Consider the following 23,738-nt stretch of genomic DNA (forward strand, 5'->3'; position numbering starts at 1 on the left):
CGGTTTAAAAAAGCTTGACATAACGAAATAAATACGCCAGCACAAAGCAATTAGATTTAGTTTGCTAAAATGAATTCATCAGGCAACATGGTAAGTGACATCGCTGATTCCATTTGGCTTGAAATTTTTTCGTACCTCCCGAAAAGAGATTTGGTAACTGCATCCTCAGTATGTAGCAGATGGCGACGTGTTGCTCTCGACAAATATCTTTGGCGAGACATATCCTCAGAAGAAATAGAGCTATCGAACCTGGTTAAGGATAAAGTTGTCACACATCTGTTAAATTATGGGCAAAACATCGAATCGTTAACATTATTAAATTGCTCTAAAGTAAGCAACAAAGTTCTTTTAACTTTATCCCTTAATTCTACAAGGCTTCATACTTTAAATCTTGAGGGTTGCCTTAATATATCTGATCGTGGTGTTAAATCATTAGCTAACAGTTGCAAAACATTGAAATCTATAAACTTGTTGGATACTCGAGTAACAGAAACAGGCTTATCGTATCTAATTGCAGAAAACTTAAAACTAACAGAGTTAAAAGCAAGTACTTCAGCTGTTACAGAATATACAATACAGGTGTTAACTGGACATTGTAAACACCTAGTGGATCTCCATGTTGAACCAAATATAGATCTCATTGAAACAGGAGTTATCAAACAAAGCAAAGAAGTACTCACAAATGAAATGTTAGTTTATATTGCTGTAAACTGCCCATGTTTGGCCACGCTTATATTACATTATCCTGTTGTGCTCGTAAGTGATTGGGCTATGGCAATTCTTGGTCTTAGTTGTAAAATGTTAGAGTGCATAGAGTTTGGTTCATCAGATCAAGAGTCGAAAATTTCTGATGTTGGTGTTGTAAATTTATGTTTGCCATTAAAAAAATTGCGTCGTTTAGAGCTAAAAGATACAGAAGTAACAGATGCATCTTTGCATGCAATTGCTTCATCTTGCACTGACATTGAACATCTGGATCTCCAAAACTGCCGTAAACTCTCAGATATAGGTATACTGAACTTAATAAAACATTGTCAGAATCTTGAAAGTTTGACCCTTGGAAGTGGATGGGAAGGGAATCTAACAAATATCAGTGCAATAGGCCTCTCGCAATCACAGTGTGTTAAAAATTTAGTTTCCTTAAAAATGTATACCTGGGACATAACCGATTTTGGTTTGTATGTGCTGTCCACCAGGCTGTCGCAACTTGTTCACTTGTCGATTGAAGGATGTACAAAAATTACATACAACGGATTAAGGGAATCGTTGGAAATGTTAAGCTCCCTAAAAACAATTGATTTATCATTCACCCAGTGTATCAAATGCGATGCTGAACTCTTGTCATTAGTGAAGTATTTTCGTGAGTTGTTGATGTTGGTTATGTACGAATGCAAAGGTGTATCAGCATATGGTTTAAATGACTTAAAATGTTATCTTCCATTTTGTGCAATAAAATCAGAGAAAATAATGCTGATGTAAAATAATTATATGTTTATTCAAAATAATAGTTTTTCAATTTGCTAATTCCCTTATGTTCTTTTCAGAAAAATAATGAATAAATTAGGTTTTGTTCTGTGTGAATTAGTTTTTCTTATTTATCTTTCTTTTACTGGTTGTATATAAATATATGATGTATATATATCTGTATATTTGTGTAAATAGTTTTAAAGAAACATAAGTTTTATTGTTACATTCATTGTCTTTTCTTTCACCAATCTAATAAACACACCTATAGCGTCTGCCATGTGCTCTTTTTTTTTCTTTTCATTCATTCGTAAACGAAAGTAAACACGATTTTGAACAAAACGACATTTGGTGCGCACCTTAGAGTTGTTACGTATGTATGATTCATATTTTCCAGAAATAGAAAGCTCTTTTGAGAACAATGTTTGTTTACAATCTTGAGAGTTCAATAAAATCAACCTTGTTCCCATTTTTGATTTCCCAGACCGTGTGCCTTTTCAGATATCAAAAAGCAAAATGTCCTGGAAACAAGGTTGGGATAAGATGTGCTAATGCGTGGGAAAATGAATCAAAATGAGATCTTGTAATTATTTTTTATATTTTTGCTGGTTGTTGATGACCTTTGTGGTATTGATAACCTTTGTGTTTACTGTTCCCAGTCATTGCGGTAGCAAGTTTAATTACTCGGCTTTGTTATGTTTTAAAAGCTTGGAGCAAATTTGTCTGCATTAAGCGCCGCGTTATGTTGACATGAAATATTTTCGGAAGCAAAAACGAAAGGACTGATGTCATAAAAATGTTTATGTTCCAACCATACACAAAGTTTTGTTTTGTACCTTATATATTTATGACGTAATGTGTGTAGGTGTATACTGTTAAAAAAAAGGTAAACTTGAAAAAAATAGAGACCTATTCCTCAACCAAGTATAAAAAATTTGAAACAATTCACGTAAGTTACCTATATAAACGCTCGTAGAAATTTGTCATCATATCTCATGACTGCCTCGAGCGATGTACAAGCTGCGGCAAACTTGAATAAGCTCGTACCCGTTTTCTTTTGTGCAAATGAGTCACTCGCAAAAAAAATCTTTTTATAGTTTTTCGTCTCATGACATGCTCACTTATTGGCGAACTTAGTTTCGTCGAAAACTTCAGAAAGAAGCCGCGATCAATTCTCTGCATAAACAACCATGATTTCTTTGAATGAAAAACAAAAATATTGGAGCAAAAAATAAATCTTGCTCTTGTAATCTATTCGTGTACCGTGTAAGTACTCATTTTGAGTATCCAATATAATTCATAAATCAAATGAATGGAAAATAATTTTTTCTTTATCCTGAATAATATTTTAATATTGCGAGAATATTTTCAAAATATTTTTAACTATGATACACAATAAGATTTGAGCAATATCGCACGAAAGTGTAACTTTACCTTAACAAAGTAACAAAATACCCTTAGAAACAAGTTTTCATTATACCTCACTAGCACTTTCGAAGTGGGATACATATTCGATATGGGAACTGGGAAAATGCGTTTTTCGTTTAAACACATTTAGCACAATTGCGCAAGAAATTATTCACAATTTAAAATTTCTAAAAATGGTAACCAATCAATGTTTTCAGAATGTCGAAGGTGTAAAGTAGCTAATTACTATAAATACTTTGAAAACAAATAGGCGTTTTTTTATCAAAAACTTTTTTAAAGGAGAGGCTAATCAGCGCTTATTCCGGCAGGGGCGGTTATTCGGCAAGGGGCGCTCGTTCCGTCATTTACGGTAATTGTTCTTACCACACCGGGAGATCGAACTGAATTTAGATGTCCTCCAAAGAGAACTTATGTAACAAGAAATTATAAGTAGTTTATAACTTGCAAAATATTTTGAGAAAAGGTAAACCAAAAGGTAAACCATCTATTATCTGGTATTAGTGATAATTTTAAGTGCGGTGGCTGTAACGCCATCTTTATTGGAAAAACGTCGAGACACTTAAAGATTTGGGTAAGCGAGCACATTGGTGTGACTCCTGTAACAGGTAAGCGAAATCATCACACCATTCGGCAATAAAAAATCATCTTAAGCATTATAATCACATACCATTAAGAAAAAATTTAAAGGTTTTAGGGAAAACCTAAATATCCTACGAGATAGTCCCGAGTTGAATAGCATCACCTCAGCATCGTTTTATCTCTTCAAAAAGCATATCTATTTTGTCAGTTGATGTTTACATCCCCTTTGTTAACTGTAACTGCAAGAAACGATTTTATATATATATTAGCCATTTATAAATATTTAAAAAATTTTATATAAAAGAAATAGCAGGTGAAAGACTTTGCAAAACCATGTGGATAGTCAAATGCTTCCAATATCACAAAACTTAAAAGAAAACCTGACTCAAAATACTAACAAATGCCAAAACAATGTCTGCCGAATAAAGTGTAGAAAAATAAAATACATAGCTACTTATCAATTTTTCCACTTATCCCGGAATTAGACTATTTGTAAAAGTTTTTGTGGGCAGCGTTAAGATGAGTTGATACAAAGCTTCGTTTTTAGGGCCGCCGTAGACTAACAGAAAAAGCCTAATTTTTACCCAAGAATGAGTTTCTACTCCGACCCTAAAAGAGAGACAAAACCTGGGTTCTAAAGAGTGTCCCCTTTGAATACTTGGTTTGAAATTTATAAATAATGATAACATGCAACAAAGCAGAATCAGACTCAGTCAAATATTGACCTTAAATGAATTTAGTTCCAGTTTTGTTATTAACAAAAGTTTGTTTATGATGAGAAAACTGCAATTGCAACCAAGTGACCGTGATCGATAGCAACCTGCAACCTGCAAGTGGTTTTATAACCTCGTCATCAAATGATCATTGTGTTTGTACCCATGATTCAAACCATGTTTCACAGCAGGTGTCGCGCACACAAAACAATTTTTATAAGAAACTACTTTGTAAGAAACTGATTTTATAAGAAACTGACTAGCCTTTAACAAAATTAAGAAACTCATACTAGGTAAGAAAAAGTAAGAAACATTTTTACACACGCGTTCCATCAATCGTTCCAATAATAGGCGTAAAATTTAGAAAAAAGTTTATGGTGATTCACTTTATTTTGAAGTAGAATATTTGGTGGTGTGTTATTTGCACCAATCCGCCTCCTTCTTTCATTTATCAGAAAAAAGATGCGCATGTTAACTAGCGTTGGGCTTCGTGTCATATCAGTTTCCCTCCTTCCATCCTTCTTTTGTGAAAAAGTGAAAAAATCGACATTGAGGTTTTAGTTGTTCTTCATATTTCGCTTTTGAAATTAAACAAGAAGCCCTGGGGGCTCTAAGAATTTCCGCTCGCTACCAAAATATTTGATGAAAACCTGCTAATTCGTTGTGTTATTGTGCTAAACATTTGAGAAGGTTTGGTGCATGAACCTCTGAAGATAAAGCACACAAGTGAAATTATATCTTACAACAAACGCAAACAAAACGAAACGTGTCATAATAAACTCACATTTTAAAATAAATTGCTAACAAAAAATACAGCCTAACATTCATGGTAAGTCTTGCGATTGAAACGTTTATGGTCTTAAACGGCATTTAGTTGACAAAAAATCAAAATTTTGCTGTGACCATCATTTTCAGCATACTTTTTTTATTAACTGTGCCAATTTTTGTCGAAAATAAAACAGTTTTAATTTTTGGTTAAATTTTGGCCTAAAATGACATTTAGGTGACAAAAATCAAACTTTTGTACCATCATCATTTTCAGCATACTTTATTTGTTAACTGTGCAAGATTTAGCCGAAAATAAAATGGTTTTAATTTTTGGATCAATTTTGGCCTAAAATGGCATTTAGGTGACAAAAATCAAAATTTCGATGTCACCATTATGTTCACCATACTTTTTTTGTTAACTTTGCCAATTTTTGTTGAAAATGAAGTAGTTTTAATTTTTGGACCAATTTTGTCCTAAAATGACATTTAAGGTGACAAAAAATCAAAATTATTATGTCACCATTATGTTCAGCATACTTTTTTTGTTAACTGTGCCAAATTTTGTTGAAAACAAATACTAATTTTGTCCTGAAACATCATTTAGATGAGTTCCCAGTAGTTGGGGAGCTTGGGTGCGAAGTTTACATCTGTGACGGAGGAACGTGTAATCCCAGGGTCGATTTTTTCTCAAAAAATGCTCCAAAAGAAAAAAACGACGGTTTTAAAGAATTTCCTACGCCTTCGGGCGCGGAAATTCAAAAATCTAAATTCTGCAAGGTATGCGAGCATAAATATTCTCTAACATGTATATGGTTTTTGCAGTAAACACGCAATTTTTTGTCTGCATAACTGTTTATTCCATTTTTTTTTTTGGTCCATACTTTTTTTTCAGTTACGCCAGGTACAGTCTGCTTCTCAGTATTGGTCAGTATTTAGCCGCTGAAAACATGCAGCTCTGCTAGTCTTCCGATTTCCTATTTTTTTTACCACAATGTTTGTGGTAGGAAGAACAACTCTTAATGCAGGGAGAGTTCTCGGAATCTCAAAAGCGTATACTTGCAAAAAAAATAATTGAAGTTGGTTTCTCCGTACGTCACCAATACAATAGTTCGTGCCAGCGAACATAGAACATTAAAAACACCAGTTTCGCCAATTTTAATTTTTAATTTAAATTTGATTTTTAATATGTATAAAAATAATAAAAAATAATAAGTGTATTACGTTAAGATCACGTGAGTCTGTCCGCACTTCAAACCATGATGGCGCATCATATATGGTAAAATATTAACTATCTAAAATCGTAGAAAACTGCTACGGCCCATTTTTTAATTGTGTATTTCCCGAGTAGTTTAGTTTCAAATGGCTAAAATTTAATATGAAAAGATTGGAACGCAACTATTAATAATCTTTCTGATTTATATTTTTCTCTTTGTACTTTAACCAAACCACAAATTTTGCTTGAAATGTAAAAGTTTTAACTTAAAATCAGTAATTCTAGCTATTTTCGTACAAAGTAGTATTCCCAGAATATAGTTTTGATCAACCACAATGCACTGCGTGTCAACTACTTGAGAACAGCTTCCCCCACTTTTACACTTCATCGTCATCTAAAAACGGATTACTGGACTCCTCGGGTTCGTTATCGTCAAGGAACGGATTGCTACTACTCTCTTCTTCCAGAAAAGGATTTGTGCTTTCAGACTGTGGCTTATCCTCGTGTGTCTTGCCACTAAGCACCTGAGGAGGAGGCGGTGCTCTTCGTTTAGTTTTTTTGGCTTCAGTGGAGGGTTCAGTTAAAATGTGCTCTGACTTTTTAGTATCAATCAATTCCTTAACCTTCGGTAATGTTTGGTCCTCTACATGAACTGGGGGAGATTTTTCTACTTCAACCTGGGCACCCCATGATTGTTTTTTCTTAGGCAGCTTTGATTTCGATTTACTACGATCTCGCTGTTGTTTCTCGTTCGATTGAGTTCTCCTTCGTATTCCAGCCGAATTACTTGACGATGTCCTGTTCTTTAGTGTTTCTTTTGAATCCACTGGAACGAGGTCGCTGGGTGAACCAAAACTAGCGAGTTGATATCGCATCGTCTCTTTAAATTGAGTTAACAATGTTATCTTTTTTCTAAAGAATAAAATAAGAAAGAGGTATAAATAAAAGGTAGATGAAGGAAAAGATGAATGCGTAAATTAATGAATAGCCATGTAATCTTACTTTTCATTTTTTTCTTCAAGTGCTGGAAGTCTTTGAATTATCGAGTCAATATTCGATCTAAATAAAGATAGAACTTGTTGCACAAGAATACTAAAATAGCTTTGGCTGCAATCTTGACAATTTATTTGGGAAAATCCCCTTTCTCCTGTTCTCAATGTTGCATAAATGGCTGCTGGTCCCCAGCTGCTTTTCTTCACTTTAAAAATATTCTGTAGGCTTTTAATAGCAACAAAATGGAATATGGGGGAAAGGGGACTTGTCTACTCTACTTGTAGGGGCATTTTCTCTTTTACAACCAATTTTTTAAGTTTTCCCGATATACTTATTTGAGGGTTGTTTACCAAATTTTAGGGGAAAAACAGTTGCTAACAATGAGGCCTTTCTTAGTTAATCTATTTTCGAAAATGTAATAATGAAACAACTACTTGAAAACGAAAAGAATGCATGTTTTAGAATCTAAGATTTTAGGAGAAATCAATATTTTGGGTCTCGAGTTTCCAATTTTCAGGTTACTTCGGAGATCTAAAGGACATAATGGAGACAGGCGCGGATCTAGGGTTACTCAGATAAGTCGCGCGACTAAGTGTAAATTTGACGAAAAATGTTAGCCAAGCGAATGATGTCAACGATGTAAGTGTTGCAGACGGAGCGAGTTAAAAAATCAGATTCATTTATTTACGGCGAAAAGCCACGGTTCACAGCCCTCTCCATTTCGCCTATGGCGATGTTGATGTCAAAGTTGTGACATCGCTACCATATAGACTGAGAGGTTTGCAAACTATAGCTTACAGATTTTGACTGATTCATTTCAACTAATCAGTCACTCAGTCAGTCACAAATCAAATAACTATGGCCTGCAACCCTCCCCATTTCACCTAAGTAAGGTCAGTGATTTAAATAAAAACTCTTCAAATGGCTACTAGGAAACAAAGTTTGTTGAGTTTATTTTTACATCCAATCCATTAGGAGACTGTAGATACAGCTCATCATTGTTATTGGTAGGTGTTAATGTTTTGAGAATCTTGACATCCATATAACTTTTCTCGCATCTTTCTTTTTATTCCAAGCATCCTTGTTTTCAATTTGCTTTTAAAAATTATGGTTGCTTACCCGACAATTAAAGCGTTAAAAGCTGTCAAATTTGATGGCTTTGAAAACATCAAGGTAGCATTAAGAATTTTAGCCACTTTCCGCCACATCCTGTGAATGTGAACGTTCCTTTTCTTCTTAACGTAGACTTTAAGACTACACCAGGAGCACCATGGTTTAGGATCGTTTAAATGGAATTGCGCTCATGAACAACCATGAGGAAATCATACCTAACAAAGATGCTGTTAGATAGACATAACCTTATTTTTCCATGTAATTGGATATTGTTTTTGTTATAATTGTGTTTTATTGTGCTGTCCATGGCTGGTGTGATTATTTGATTCACCTAGTCATACTGATGAAGCCTGGTATTGGCAGAAACAGCAAGAGTTTATTAATATTGAAATACATTCACAATTGTCTCACTTTATTGTACTTAATCCCTGATAATCTCTGTTGTTGTTGTTTTTGATTGATAAACAGGCTCAAATAAGAAAAATTAAGAAACATTTCAGGCTCAAATTATCGAAATTTTAAGAAACTCCAGACTCTACCTAATGCTTGGGTTTCCAATAAAAAAAACGTGTAAGACGGAGAGTTGTTTATAAAAAATGTTCTTGGGATATTTTCTAATAGCTTTTTCGTCAATTTTAATGATAGCTATGCAAAGCTAGAATTAGCGAAAGCTTCAGGGGCTTCACCCCAGACCCCACTTGGGGGCTTACAGCGTTCCCCAAGACCCCCAGCTGGTAAAATTAAACCTTATTCCAATATTTTGACTTGAAAAACTCTGGATCCTCCCCTGGGAGATTTTGTGACCCTGTTAAAAAGTACACAGTTAATATTCACCATACGTCATTGGGCGTTATCGGGTCCATCTTTCACACTGGCGTAAATCATTCGCAGAAACAACTAAGACTCACCTGTCTTTTTCAGTGATGTACATCGTCACAGCTTCTTTAAATGCATTCAACTCCAAATGAGCTTGTAGAGCACCGTACGCCGAATATTTATCGATACACGCGAAGATACGTTGCAACTCGTCAACGACTAACTCGATTAACGTTACAAACACTCGTTTTGTAAACAAGGGCGAAACCGAGGATATCTAAAAACGGTGAACGAGAAAATTTTTATGATAAAAAAAACTTAGCTTGTGCACTTCGTAAACGGTCTGACTAAAGGTGTGGAAACTAATCAGCTTCCAGAGATTGAATTTCATTATATATTTTTGCTCGTATACCATTTTTTACCTCACGGTTTTTGTTATTTTAAGCGTACATGGGCCGAGAATGGCCATCGAGTTACCAATCAGATTCTTCTATTCATTCCCAAAAGTCGACACAGGTCGTAGTAGTTGTAATCCTCGATTTTTCCGAAGTTTAAGTTTTGCAGGTATGTAAAATCCTGGACTTTCCCTAGTTCCCCAACATGACAAACGTCTCGTTAATTATCAACACTGAGTCGAGTAAATACAAAAAAGAAAATGAATTTTTTTACGAACCACTATCGCCGGACAATGTTTTTTCAGCGTATCACAAGAGGGTTATTCGTAGTAAAATGGAATGAATGAAAGAACTAAATTCGATGGGAGCTTAAAATAGCGGAGAATATATAGAAAGAAAGTATATTTAAGAACCTTTTTAAATATGCTCCCTCCCTACCGACCGTGTTGTAAAATATAAATTCTAGTTCGCTTAGTGGCGAAACATAGTTTCGAAACGATGAAGAATAAAATATAAGCAATATTCTACCTGTTTGTGAACAACTATAAATTTGATAAGAATATCTTGTATATACGGACGAACACCTGCAAAAAAAGAAAGTTCTACATTTTTACACGAATTATTGACACTAAAGAATCAAGTTACGAATTTTTACTTCTTAATAGTGATTGTCAAAAACAGTAAATTCAGCAGTTCCATAAATTTATCGAAGCACATTACATCAAAATGTAATCAAAATACACCAAACGAAGAACGGAGCAGGCTACATGAATTGAAAGTTAAGAAAAACATCAAGAGACAATTTTAGATTTTCTTTTGCGATTAGCACAAACAAAATTTCCGTAAAAAGGATTATTTCTGTGAAAAGTTTGAGCAAGATAAGTACCTGCAAAGAAAAATTTGCTTATTAATTTTAATTCGAACACTAAAAGTGCAAGAAGAAATCACTCTTACATATGGAATCGATTCATTTCCAAATCGACTTCGATTTTATGACACTATACTTACCTACGACAGGTTGTGATCCATCCCATTTGTACTCCGCCATATTAATTCCAAGTTCGATGCCACCAACAAGAGGTTCGCCTTTCAGTTCTATGTATGTTCCATAGACACGTTTATCGAGTTCATTGATTTTATTTTCAATAACCTGCAAAAACAAGCAAGACACTTGAGCGTAAGAATAAAGAAAACAATATCAATTCAAGCAAGACACTTGAGCGTAAGAATAAAGAAAACAATATCAATTTGTCGCATGTTGAGGAAAGCATGACAATTCAACAACAATATTTTGGTCCATAATCAGGCATTAACTCTGGGATTGGATCGGGAAAGAGATATAAGCACTGCTAAAAGTGTGCTTGTCTTGCTTGTTCACACAACTGATTAAACAAAGATGGTAGGGATAACTCAACAACAACCTCATGTTTACATTATTTTTGTTTACATTGAATTTTTGGCAACCGGTCCGGGATTCTGCTTATTTTAGGTTTCAGGCGATTAAACGTCTTTCCGCCATTTATCGGTACGCCGAGGGTACTTTTTTTGTTTATATTGAAATTTAGGGGATCGTGTCTGGGAATTACGGAATTGGGTCATTTTCGGTTTCCTAAGGTGATCTTTCAAAGTTTTACGAGGTTGTAAAATTATTAATTTGTTTGGTTACCTCGCGAAATTGTTTGATTTCTTCATAACCATACTTCATACACATCTCAACAAGATTCGGTATGACAGCGTGTTTGATATGATGACAGTTGCTAAGCAACACAATCACGCGCATGTCCTAAAGTAATATTGATTATTAAAATTTTTAAAATCTATCCTTTATATTTTTGTAATTTCAGGGACGTCTCAAATGGAACAGTAAGCTAAAACATTACAATAATAAACACACGGAAGTATTATTTTTCACAAAACTTTCCAGAGAAAATAATATACCTTAGTCAGTATTTCTTGTTGTTCCTCTTCCATAGTTTCATTTTGATCTTCAGCACTAAAAGAAAAAAATACTAAAATATGGAAAAAGGTTGAAAAAAGCCGGTGTTGTAGTGCTAAGAAATGGAATGTGATATCATGTGATGCGGTATTATGTGACGTGGTCTCATGTGACGTGTTATCATGTGACGTCGTATTGCAAAGAAAGCAAACATTATAAAAATTCTGGCCTCGTTTTTGTGAGAACTTTTGTGATTGAAGTTCTGACCGTTTTAGCACACATTTAAGTATTTAAAAAACGTACTTATCTTGATCAGAAAAAACTGTTCTTTCTAAAGAAAGCAGGAACGCCTAAAACACACAAAAACACAGCTTATCTACACATACATATGTATCTAATAAAGAGAAAGCCATAACCAGGCGTCATGTAGAGAGAGTACATAATGAAAATAATGACTACGAGTAGTTAGTCTGTTTTGTTCAAAGAAAAATTTCCAACTTTTACATAATCCACACGGTGTAGGTTGTTCTCTGTGTAGAAGGTCGACTTTAAATTTAAGCCACATAAATTAATAAAACTGTTCCCTTTACATAAACAATAGTTCCCTTGTCATGATGGTTGAACAAAACCTGCCAGTGAAGCAGTGGAGATGTAATATCGTGAAATCACAAAAGAGGATTATTTTGAGTACATACCTTCAGCATTGTTTTGAGTAACGTGACAACATGAGTATGTACAGAACGATTTTCACACTACAACAAAAATAATTGAGAGTTCCTAAAACGGACATCTTGATGCTTTTGTTATACTTAAACATATTTTGTAAAAGTAAAGAGTTTTTTGCCATAAATTTTTAACTAATTTAATGGTGCAAATTAACTTACTCGTGAGAAAACATAAAACATTCATGTTTTTACTTTAAATACGAGTAAGAGACGCTTAATTGTGGTGTAACGCCCCTCTATATTTCCTCAACGAACTAAGCAGCCAGATTATTGTGGAGATAGCAAAGTAACTAATTATGGAGTAGTCTATATCAATCTTAGATAGGGAGTTCTTTTAATGAGACAAACTATCAGTAAAAAAACGTTCGCCAAACAGAAGTCACACAAAAATCTACCCACCTTTTTATCAATTTTTGAGTCTGTCATAAAATCATGCACAAATCTTATTGACTCACTGAAGATTTTCTCAAACATGCTGGGCTAAAAGAATAAGCTCACAATAAATAAATAAATAAGAATAACAACAGTTGCTTTAAGTGTTCCACAACAAGCCAAACTTCATGGACCTACATACCAGGATTAATGAAGAGTCTATTGTACCCTATCTTTGTGGAAAACATAAAAAACTAATTATTATATCCCCAGAAAAGTCTGATCCGTATTTTTGAACCGTTTTGACTATTTTGCTCACGAATCCGCCATTATAGGGCCGAAAAAGATCACATTGAAGGTTTATTGTTATCTATCTATGTGTATTTTTCCGCAGAAAAGAAAAACAAAACAAGAATTGACATATGAGGTTAAGAAGTATGTAGAGTATAGCATAATTTGTAAACGTGAGATAAAAAAATAGACTCGTGGATATAGATACATTTTCAACTGTGTTTCACGCATAAAAAACCGCTGAACTATGCACTACAATTGGTCACCATAAAAAAATGAACAAAATTATGTATACCAGTTTTGATATCCAGTAAGAATGACGTCGATCATATTCTAGTTCCCAGTTCTCTTGTTTGCACAATGCTTGTGTATCTAAATAGAAAAAAACACATCGTTAAAACAACTGGTGGTGGCAACCAATGAAAAGTTTCTGCAGGTCTTATCAGACAAGTGCATGTGTTGAGTTCGAGTAAATATACAGTAACAAAAAGTAACATAGCTATATAATACCTTCAACAGCTGATGATAAAACTTTTTTGATACAATCACAAATAGCATTTGTTGTTAAAGATGTCAAGGGTAAGATAACATCCGCTGCTATACCAAGTTTGGACAGCTTCTGCAATGTTGTCCTGAATGCAAAACAAAAAACTGAATTGAAATCATTATGTTTGCTAAATATACATTTGTTTATGATATTAATTTCCTAAAAACTCCTGAAATATTCCTGAAAATTGTATACATCGAACTGCTTGGCTTTCTCTGAGTTCTTCCAGAGAATTAAGAAGAATGTTTATATCCACTGAACTTTTTGAAAAGTCAGCCGAGGGCTGTACGTCATTAGATACACTACATGTTTCTTTTCCCCATTTTTTTGAAAAATACTTCTCTGCAAAGATTTAGCTACACTTTGTATTTTGGACGAATTTTATTATTGTCCCAAAAATTGCCTAGTTGTAGACGGGTGGAAAGAAAATAAAGCAAATTCCCCTGCAATCTACACCACCCTAATCTACAACATTTATCTTTACCATGAAAAAATGTTTGTTGGTTTGTCCCCCTAACTAAGAAACATGAAAGTAACACTGGAATATTATCCTTCCAGAAAAAATCTGAAACTGTAATATGCACAAAAATGTGGTTTTAAAAACAACAATACTAATCACCATACCAAATCGATCGTACCACTCCTGGAAGCCAAGGAATCAAATATTTCGATTGATGCTGTGAAGCTGTTAATCTGGATCGGTCATCTCTTTGTAAAACAGATTCCACCATTTCACAATAGACAACAATAACATCTTTAACAAGGGCCTTGAATATTAAAATAATTAATAATAATAAGGGTTTAGCAGAGTAACATCACAAGTTTGCAATTTTGTCTGTTCACCATAACTTTATGGGGCATTAGGTAAATTCTATTTATGACTCTCATTGGCTACCAAGCATTTGGAATTTATCATTTCATGATAAACTTTAAAACGCAGCATTCGGCCTCTACTTTCAGCTCTTTACAGCAAAAACAAATTCCACATCGAAAATGGCTTACTTGAAAGTGCTCTCTTTCATCGTTCCTACTGGAGGCTTCTCTCTGTGAAGAAAATATAAGGACAAACAGTTACACTAAATTCGCAACATAGAAGTATAAAATGTAAATTAAAAATTTTCTTCAACCTGGAATCACAAAATGTAAGCGTTGGCTTATCACACATAAAAACAATACCTTGTCTCCTAATTGATTGGAAATATAGGTTTGACCAAGATTCCACAACTCTGATAAATTTGCAGATATCAGTTTGCACAACTCTTCTATCATTAAAACGCCTTGAGGAGCATTTGCTAGAAAAAAACAGCACAAAATGACTAGTTTCGAAATACGGAAGGTCAACAGCACAGACTAACTTGCGTGGTCCACATTCCTTGATTGTCTGTCTGCTTGAATACCTGACTGCAACTGGTTGAAAAAGCACAAGAAAGAAAAAAGGCGCAAAGTTTGTTTAATGTGTTAAATCATCAAGAAAGAAAGAATTCATGTTGCAAAAATATTTTTTAAACTCAAAATCACTCAACTTGGACTCTTATGACAAAGCATAACTTTTGAAATGCAAATTGATACACTTAATTAGTTGCACCAGTCAGCTATATAGTTAAGAATATTAGGTATTTTTATGAAAAGAATTTCCAACAGAATAAATCTTCATGTCTGTCTGTTTGTGCGTCGAAATTACAATTCCTCTTTATTTATTAATTCGTGTTAACAAGCGGACAAAATGCACGAGATACAGATGCGTAGATATGCACGACTGACTAAAATGGGAAGGCCAGCAAACCCGTGGATTTTAAATGAGCTGACGACTAGTATATCTATATCGAACGTATAATCATATGGTTAGCTTAGAAAAACTACTCTAATGAGAAACTAAGTTGGTAACAAAAGATATGTATAATAACCTACAGTGTTCAGATTGTAATCTGCGTAAAGATTCTGGTAATGATGCACTGCGGGAATGTGATCCTAAAAAAAAGCCAGTTAGGATGAGGAAAGACGTTCATCTGACATCCTTCTTCCCGCAATCAATATAAAGCAAAAAAATACTGTTAGAAGAAACATTATTAGATGTACTATCCCAATTTATGAAAAATAATGAAATATATGCAAACCTCAAAATACCTATGAGTCAACTTACTTGTGAATGAGAAGTTTGAAGTTTCACTTGGTGTTCGTCTATGTGTAGAAGCTACAAAGAAATTATACAACTAACATTAAATAAAGTCAAGTTAAGTGATACAACTGAAGAAAGAACATAACTAAATGAGTATTATGTAACACTAGTCGTTGCCCGTGGAAAAATCCACGGGTTCGCCCGTCCTTTATATATATACACCACGTTTCGTACGTCTCGCAATTTGAGGTGCCATCTTGCCCAGAGACAGACACAATACGGATATTATTATAGAGATATTCTGCCCAATCTTAGGACGCTGCCCAATCTTTGGACATAAAATTGCCCAGTCTTAAGACTGGGGAGGGCGTCACAAGATTGGGCAAAAGACCATGTTAGGCCCGTCTTTGGCGCATTTTAGATTTTAAGGAAGTGATGTACCACACGACCTCTGTTTTTTGCGAGTCCCAACAAACATTCTCAGGCACATTAAAACATATTTTGGGCACTGTAGAATTGGCCCGGCCAGTTTTTGGAAACAGTAGAGTGAAAATCGTAGCTAGCTAGCTAGGTAGCTGGTAGAGCACGTGTTATACATTTAGCATTTATATACAGCTTGTAATAGTGGCTAAATTTTAAAAATAAAATTTTTATATTTGTGAAGAATCAGAAAAATCGTATTCAACCATATTATTAGTTAGCTAGCTGTTAATTTCATTGGATGAGATGTTTAGCCAGCTAGCGAGCTGTAGCCAGCTAGCTAATATCCTAGTCTATAGAAGAAAAACCTTATAGACTATGCTAATATGGTTGAGTAGTTTTAATTTTTTATACATAAAATACATGGTATATATAAATTTTCGGCCTTTTGATTTTCCAAGAAAAGTTTCAATTTAAAGTTCCTATTAAGAGGTAAATTCTAAAAATTTTATTTATCTGTTTGTCTTCCACAGTTGTTCTAAGATTGGGGATGTACGTCCGTAGATTGGACAGTCCAGTCTTAAGACTGGCCACCCATTTGTCACTGTCGGAAAATTGGCCTGGCCAGTCTTAAGACGGGGCGCGTTCCAAGATTGGGCAGAACAGAGCCATTTGACATAACCATGTGTTATCATAGTGTGATAGTTTGTTTTCATAAGTAGATATTGTTCAAACAGTTTTTTTCCGAAAACCTACATTTTCGTGAAAAAAATGTGTGTTCGCAACGTTAGAACTTTTTTAAATCTATTCCCTTTTTATGTTTTATTCAATAAACTTAATTACAACTTTATACACTCCTCTTATCTTTCATAGACATTTTTTACCTGATTCCCTGACTAAAATGCTTTCAAGGTTTTGTAGACTTTCCAATTCCACTCTTCATCTTGTCATAGTATGTGCGCGTGCATAATAAAAGATGTGCATGAAATAGTGTCTGCTGCCTGATAGACAGCCCTGCCCCCGCTGAAATTTATTTTTATTTTTTAACCTTAGACACTTTTATTCCAATCCCTTGACAATCCTCTGGCTATTAATTTTTGAGGTGAGTTTGTCCACACATTATGTCCCTCAAAATAACGACAACCTGTCACCACAGGCCCTTTGTGATTCTACTCACCTGCTTATTTCGTTATAGGAAAATTCCCAACTCACTGTCTATTCTCTTAAGAGTAGTGTTGAATGAAATATACATGGCGATCAAAGAGGTCATAGTTTATTCCGTAGGTTATAAAACAAATCTTAGAGGTGACTTTTTACTTCCTTTGTTGAGCACTTCATGTGTTGCGAAAATATAACTGTCAACAAACCTGATCGTGACGAATCATTTGGTCGTTGTCTGATATCCAGTGAAGAATTAGGAGGAGTCATTAGTTTGTTAGTTTCCTCTAAAATGCAGAAAAAAAAAATTCGTTTAAGAAAACACGTCAAACAAGTACATCAAAAATTTTATCGCGTTTATCGTAATAATGATAAAATATTTAGCCTGTTAAAAAACACTTCCCAAAGTTTATTTAAAAATATCTTTTCTTAGAAGTCATCTACACCTTTAAATACTATATAAAAATGTCCTTGTTAGAAAAATTTATAATTTCATTCTTTGTTTTTAATAAAAAGTTTGTTAAAGTTTGTCAAAAAATATAAAGAAGGAAATAAAGATATAAGATGCATTTGCAGTTAGCAGTTGAAATTAGTCAACGAGGCAAACAGGTCTCGCTTAATTCTTGGTTTACATTCTAATGTCCATGCTGTGAGTAAACAAACAAAATAAAAAAAACCCACCTTTCCCTTGATGTTCAACTTGACAGTCCAACAACATAGATTTGATCCATAGTGCTTGCTTTTGAATACACTCCCAACCAGCATTGCCTTGATAGTCCAAATCATTTAGATACCTAAATGTAAATGTATTATCACTTAATTCACATAAAAAATAACAATAAAACAATCTATATTATAATGCCCGTATACGTCTCTTTGTCTGTCTGTTTGTCTGTCTGTCACACAAAATGGTAGCTTAGCTGCGCAATAGCGAGAAGCACGCAATGCGATATAAAAAGGACGGGCGAACCCGTGGATTTTTCCACGGGCTAACGACTAGTAAACATTAGAAAGCGATACTTTATATCAAATAACTGACACAAAACCTGCCCTTGGTCAAAGTACTAACTTAGTAACTAAATTCTACTACATGCAATGGTTAAAAATGAAATGAAAAGACAAAGCTCTCATTAATGCGAATCAGCACTAAAATATTGAATTGATATCAGCATGTTTTTTTTTCTTCTGATATAAATTAACCTTGAAAGTTTCATTTTCAAGCATTTTATAGAAGTTACAATAGTTTTGAGAAGAGAACGTTTTACCTAATCAACTTCTTTTGTTCTTCCAGAGGTGTGGGAAAGTCAAATAATTTGTGTTTCAGTTGAGTCGAAAATGCAGCAATTTTCTGATCCACTTCAGAAAGAGCTAAAATATTAAATTCCACCAATCAGAACGTATGAAATAATGATTTCCACCAATCAGAACGTATGAAGGGTATTGGCAAACAAACAAACAAATAAAAATGTTAAAACAAATATTAATAACTAGTAACTGTTAATTCAGAAAATATAATGCGAACAGAAATAAAATGTCGATTAGAGGTCAGTAATATATTTATTAAAATATTCAAAAAAATATATCAGCCAGTATTATAGGTACACTAATGCAGATGTGAGATATCTTAGCATGAGTAAACCTTCACATAAGCTTGCCAAGTGCTGCAAAGATGATGGATTGAGTGGGGCCTGAACCAACGATTTCTCGCTTGCGGAAGCGAATGCTTTACCAACTGTGCCATGAATCTGACGCTCTCTCCTCAGCACATGCAGTAGACAAAGCGAAGCATATGTTCTCCATGCGAAATATCTCTCTACAAAAACGTACCAACAAGATATCACTGAATGATGCACAAGTGGAGCTGAAGTTATAGCCGAACAACCAAATTTTCTGCACTCCTTAAGGTCCTTACATCCGAGAAAGGCGTTTGCCGAACGGAGTCCGATGTAAGAAGTAAGTCATCATTAGCCGAGCTTCAGATCCCATTATAACCATCATCCTTGCAACACTTGGGAAGACAATATGCAGGTTCACTTATATAATATTTATTGGCCCGTTGTCACTATTTTATAATCTGTGAAGCGATGATCAAATAAGGTATGTGGTTTTGATGAGCGGTTAAAAATATGAGTATTCAAATACATACCTTTATAATGACATTAAAAAATCATCAATACACAAACTACTCAACTAATGATTACTTTTGAGTCAAGACCGAATTCTCACCTCCCACATTAATCTACGCTTAGATCTAATAAAACCTAATATAATGAAACTCCTTTCTCATTATAAATAATATTGCATATAAGTTTAAATGTCAACTGAAAAATAATTCAATGACTTTACCTTTTTTGAACGACTTGACTTCCGTGTTTTGAAACAAAGCCTTTGCTCGATTATAATCACTGATCAATATTTCATACTCGCCCTAAACAAAAAAGCAGTGATGTATATATATACATCACTGCTTTTTTAGGTGTTTAATCTGTACACTTTTTTTTAATTGTGATGGTATGGTGTGAAGTAAAATATTTCAATTTTATATAATACTGCAATATATTAAAACGAATCCTTTGACTTGACATTTCTCTTCTGTTCAATACTATCTTAACATTTGTTTCACATTCCAACATAATAGTTGACAATAGCAAACAAGTAAAATCATCTAAATATTACTGCAACATTTAACCCCTAAATTTAACACACACACTCAACTTTTGCTAACTTTCCCAATTATTTATTTTTTAATGTTTTCAACTTTTTAACAAAAACAGTTCACTGAAATTTAGGATCAGCTGAGCTACCCAGGCAGCTGCATTTTGAAAAATATTCAGCCTAACAAACAAAGATAGACACAGGCAAGTGATGACTAATCGTAAAAACTCTTCTTTTGGTACGTAAAAAATATTGCCTGATGAAAATTTGCTTATTGTAAAACTGCTACTGTGTCTTGTTTCAATAATAATAATGACATAACAAACCTGCTGAATGTTTTTCTCTATGCTTCTTGGAAGATTAAATAAGAAGCGATAACGATGAAGAACATTGAGCACATTTCGCTTAGCGTCAGCTTCATCTTTTCTTGATAAAATGTCTTTAAACAGACTATTCGATACAAAATTGCAGCCTATAGAAGGAAAATAACGTTGAATATGGAAATTTTAAATAAACTACCGCACTTGTTGATCATTAAAATGTATAAAAATAGTTAGAAATGTTTCCTTGTCTTTTTTAAAAACAGAACTAAAAGGGTTAGCAAATTTAGTATTTCCAACAAACGAAAACCAAAAAGTTTTCCACGGTACTTAACTTCTTAATAAGGTTGACTATGTTATCCTCTTTGCAAACAAAATTGGAGAAGACAACGTAGAAAAGACAAACGTAGAGTAGACATTTTAACAGCAAAAATTCTAAAACCCTTGTATTGTTTCAACTCTAAAAATGTGGTCCATATATTCTTTAATGACACCAGGACACCTTCATTAAATTTACTGAAAATATGATAATTAATCGTTCACTAACTTTTTAAGACGCCTTGTAATTCTTCACAAATATTTCCACCAACAGATTCGCTTTCATGCACCAACATTGATTTTTGAACATCTAACAACAACATAAAAAAAATAACTAAACAAAAACTACTACTTTTTCGAAAACAAAAATTAACAAAAATTAAATATAAATAGTAAAACACAAGGGTAGCATTGACAATGGTAATATAATTACCAGTTAATGTGAAAAGAGAGTCAAGAATTGTTGTTAAATTTCCCCGAACGAATGATGAGGGTCCAACACTTGTTCTTGTGTCTTGTGATTGTAAATGATAATAGCCACTCTTCAAAGCATCAAAACTACAATGCAAATTATCAATAGTTCAAGCCAGCATCATAAACTATATTTGGAGATAGGTATGTACACAATTCTGAAGTTATTTTGCTTGATGAGTCAGAGAATTAATGATAAGTCACTCAATAAAAGTTAAAAAAATTCTTAATAGTAAAAATCTGCTGATTAAAAAAGAATCCAAACATTTTCCGATGTTGCTAATCTATCTAAACTAAAAATAATGAACACTGAAAACAGAAGGAAACAAAAAAAGATGGTCCATAAACTGTAAAAGAAACAATCTTGTAATTGCATACACAGAACAATCAGATCATTCATTGCCATTCACTTATTTGTGGTACACAATAACTAACCTAGTATCAAGATGGCGCTCAAGTAAAAATCTTGATGGATTAAATTTCTCTGACAGAGGATTGCTTGAGCCTATGTAAAATCAATACATAGTCTATATGTAGCATGATAACAACAGAAAAAAGGAAAATGGAAATAAATATCTTGATATGGAAGTGTTGTGGCTTTTCTTTAAAATACAAATAAAAAAAATGAAATATAAATTTTTTAAATTCAAAATCACTACAATAAAGAACAAAAACTTACTTTCTGGATACCATTCCTCAATTTTATCAGCTGGCAGAACAGCTCTAAAAATGAAAAAAACACACTCTTCTTACTGCACAAAAACGTTTTTTCCACAAGATGCTATGTTAAAGATTGAGTTTCAGTGTAAAAGTAGAGATTTCTCTAGGTACCTTAATACTACTTTTTTGAAATATTGAATAGTATTGGAACATGGCCAGTTTTGCAATCAGAAAATCAATTACCCTTAAATCACACATTGTAAGGAGTAAACACAACAAAAAATCCAATATGGATATACTTTGTATAAAAAAATCAAAAAAAGTTCATACCCAGTTTCCTCAGGTGCAACACCAAGTGGGTCCGTGTAAGTTGAATTCTGTGTGTAGTTACGCGAATTTGTCAATGTTGTTGTAGGTTTTTCTTCAAACAATTTAGATTCATCAACCCAAACAGCTGCCTCGGTTAGCAACCCAACACGTGGCATGTAACCTCGAAATTTTACAAGACTTGTTCCCATGCCACCAGACTTCGTAGCCACAATGATGTCTCCCATACCAAGACCCATTCCAGTCCGTGCATGGATTAACCCAGAGTGTTGCCACTCAGCCGTATATGTACAGTTTACATTGCAAATATACACCGCTAAACAAATAAAAGATTACGCTTGCTGAAGAAAATATAAAAATTCAATTTCTTTATATTACAATTCACCAAAATTTATTTATATAATTATTATAAAATAAATATTTAATAACACTATTGATGTCAATCTTTGTAATGACGTATTGTTAAAATAAGATATAACCAAATATGACTTATTCTTTTGAACCTGTGTAGCTTATTATTAAGAGGTTTGTGAAGTGTAAAACTATTAACCATTATTATCGTTAACATCATTATTATAAAATATTTATACAATATCATCACTGCAAGTATACTCCTATCAACAGAAACAGTTGGTCATACAGACGCACAATGTTAGTTGTAGATACGAGGCACCTACTTATGATATATTATTCTGGAAGAAAGGTGAAACAGTAAAATGAAAAAACTGATAAACAATAACTGAAACACATAATCACACATCAGAAAATATAACATTACATACCAATTATGTCTTTGCTATCAACGCCAAGATTTTCACCCCTGATTTTAACAGTAGTTCCAGGTGGACCCTCTGCTGGAGATATTCCAGAAACAGATGGTGCAGCAGCTTCAAACACCATTTTGAAAAATAATTGTTTACATTTTTTAACTATAAAAGAATTGTAGTTTAACACACAGTTTTAATTTCAGTAGCAAATAAAAACAAGACACACAAACATGGTTTACTTACACACAGTACAGCAGGGATTTTGATGCATCGAAAGGGCCACTGGTTTCTTATGTAATGTGAAATTTTCACGCAACATTGTACGGAGTGTCCACATATCCCGAACAACTTATTACAGTAAGGTCATAAAACTTGGTACAGTTGTAAAATTATTTCAATAGAAACTCATTTTACGTAAAAACATATTTGATGAAGCCACTGGGAACATAATGCCTCATTCCCATGACTAAATTGTTCCTTCATTTATGGTGTGTTATTTTGTATAATCAAAATACATTATGTAAAATGTGAAAGGTGTAAGTAAAAAGTACCGACCAAGCTTGCGACGTCTGTGACCTTGATGTTGTACTGTAAAATGCAATACGCTTAATGGAGGGCATTGTACTTTACAGTACAACGGTCAATATGCGTTTTATTACCTGATTGCACCTATGTGACAAATAAATTTTCCTATGTAAACAAAAAAATCAAAGCTATCATTTTAAGTTGTTATTTGCAAGACACCACAGAAGAAAAAAAAAGCGTTCTATTTTGATCCTACCTTTGGAATTTGAGATCGTTTAATTCTAACCCTGAAGTACACGAAATTAATTTAAATCATTGTTTATATAAATTGAAATGAAATGAAACAATGGTAAGCGAGTTTTATGTCTTCTTATGTGCTATCATTTGTTTATGTTTTTATAGTACCATTTTAATAATGGCTTTCCAGACTGGTAAGTTTGGCTCCATACACAGCCCTATTTAATGAGCCGTAAACAAATCAAATGAAATCACTTTTTTCACTATTAGAAAACACTTTTGTGATTTTAAAATATACTATAGCAATTTTTTTTATTTTGAAGGACACATATTGATAGCAGTAATTTTGTAAAATAACTAATTGTATATCCTCTTTAATAACAATTATCATTGAGATTGTTCTTAAGAGCT

At 33.5% G+C, this 23,738-nt stretch overlaps 2 protein-coding genes across 2 annotated transcripts; one reads left to right on the top strand and one right to left on the bottom strand.

Moving 5' to 3' along the window:
• Positions 1-12: 12 nt before the first annotated feature.
• On the top strand, positions 13-1,692 carry LOC130614500 (F-box/LRR-repeat protein 2-like). Its single transcript, XM_057435927.1, has one exon. It carries the CDS (start codon positions 70-72, stop codon positions 1,477-1,479), a length of 1,410 nt encoding a protein of 469 aa, XP_057291910.1. The 5' UTR covers positions 13-69; the 3' UTR covers positions 1,480-1,692.
• A 4,404-nt stretch (positions 1,693-6,096) lies between these two features.
• Positions 6,097-23,636, bottom strand: LOC130614794 (exocyst complex component 2-like). Its single transcript, XM_057436254.1, has 28 exons — positions 22,581-23,636; positions 21,802-22,114; positions 21,491-21,534; positions 21,247-21,316; positions 20,774-20,898; positions 20,570-20,650; positions 20,029-20,174; positions 19,394-19,475; positions 18,313-18,415; positions 17,729-17,841; positions 17,257-17,334; positions 15,494-15,544; positions 15,262-15,321; positions 14,530-14,645; positions 14,356-14,397; positions 13,978-14,120; positions 13,317-13,438; positions 13,102-13,178; positions 12,543-12,623; positions 12,114-12,170; positions 11,722-11,768; positions 11,421-11,475; positions 11,149-11,265; positions 10,491-10,632; positions 10,011-10,066; positions 9,180-9,364; positions 7,168-7,224; positions 6,097-7,077 (listed from the first exon to the last, which is right to left on the bottom strand). Exons 1-28 carry the CDS (start codon positions 22,696-22,698, stop codon positions 6,543-6,545), a joined length of 3,216 nt encoding a protein of 1,071 aa, XP_057292237.1. The 5' UTR covers positions 22,699-23,636; the 3' UTR covers positions 6,097-6,542.
• Between the last annotated feature and the right edge of the window lie 102 nt (positions 23,637-23,738).

This window comes from Hydractinia symbiolongicarpus, chromosome 11 (assembly GCF_029227915.1).
Source record: "Hydractinia symbiolongicarpus strain clone_291-10 chromosome 11, HSymV2.1, whole genome shotgun sequence".
NCBI lineage: Eukaryota > Metazoa > Cnidaria > Hydrozoa > Anthoathecata > Hydractiniidae > Hydractinia > Hydractinia symbiolongicarpus.

What these genes read in the sequence shown, in the direction of transcription:
- LOC130614500 (XM_057435927.1), top strand. Translation starts at nt 70, where the DNA reads ATGAATTCATCAGGCAACATGGTAAGTGACATCGCTGATTCCATTTGG.
- LOC130614794 (XM_057436254.1), bottom strand. Translation starts at nt 22,698, where the DNA reads ATGGTGTTTGAAGCTGCTGCACCATCTGTTTCTGGAATATCTCCAGCA. An exon ending in GAACAAAAGAAGTTGATTAG is followed by an intron (nt 17,842 to 18,312) that starts GTAAAACGTTCT and finishes ATTTACATTTAG; the next exon opens with GTATCTAAATGATTTGGACT. An exon ending in AGTTGAACATCAAGGGAAAG is followed by an intron (nt 17,335 to 17,728) that starts GTGGGTTTTTTT and finishes TCTGCATTTTAG; the next exon opens with AGGAAACTAACAAACTAATG.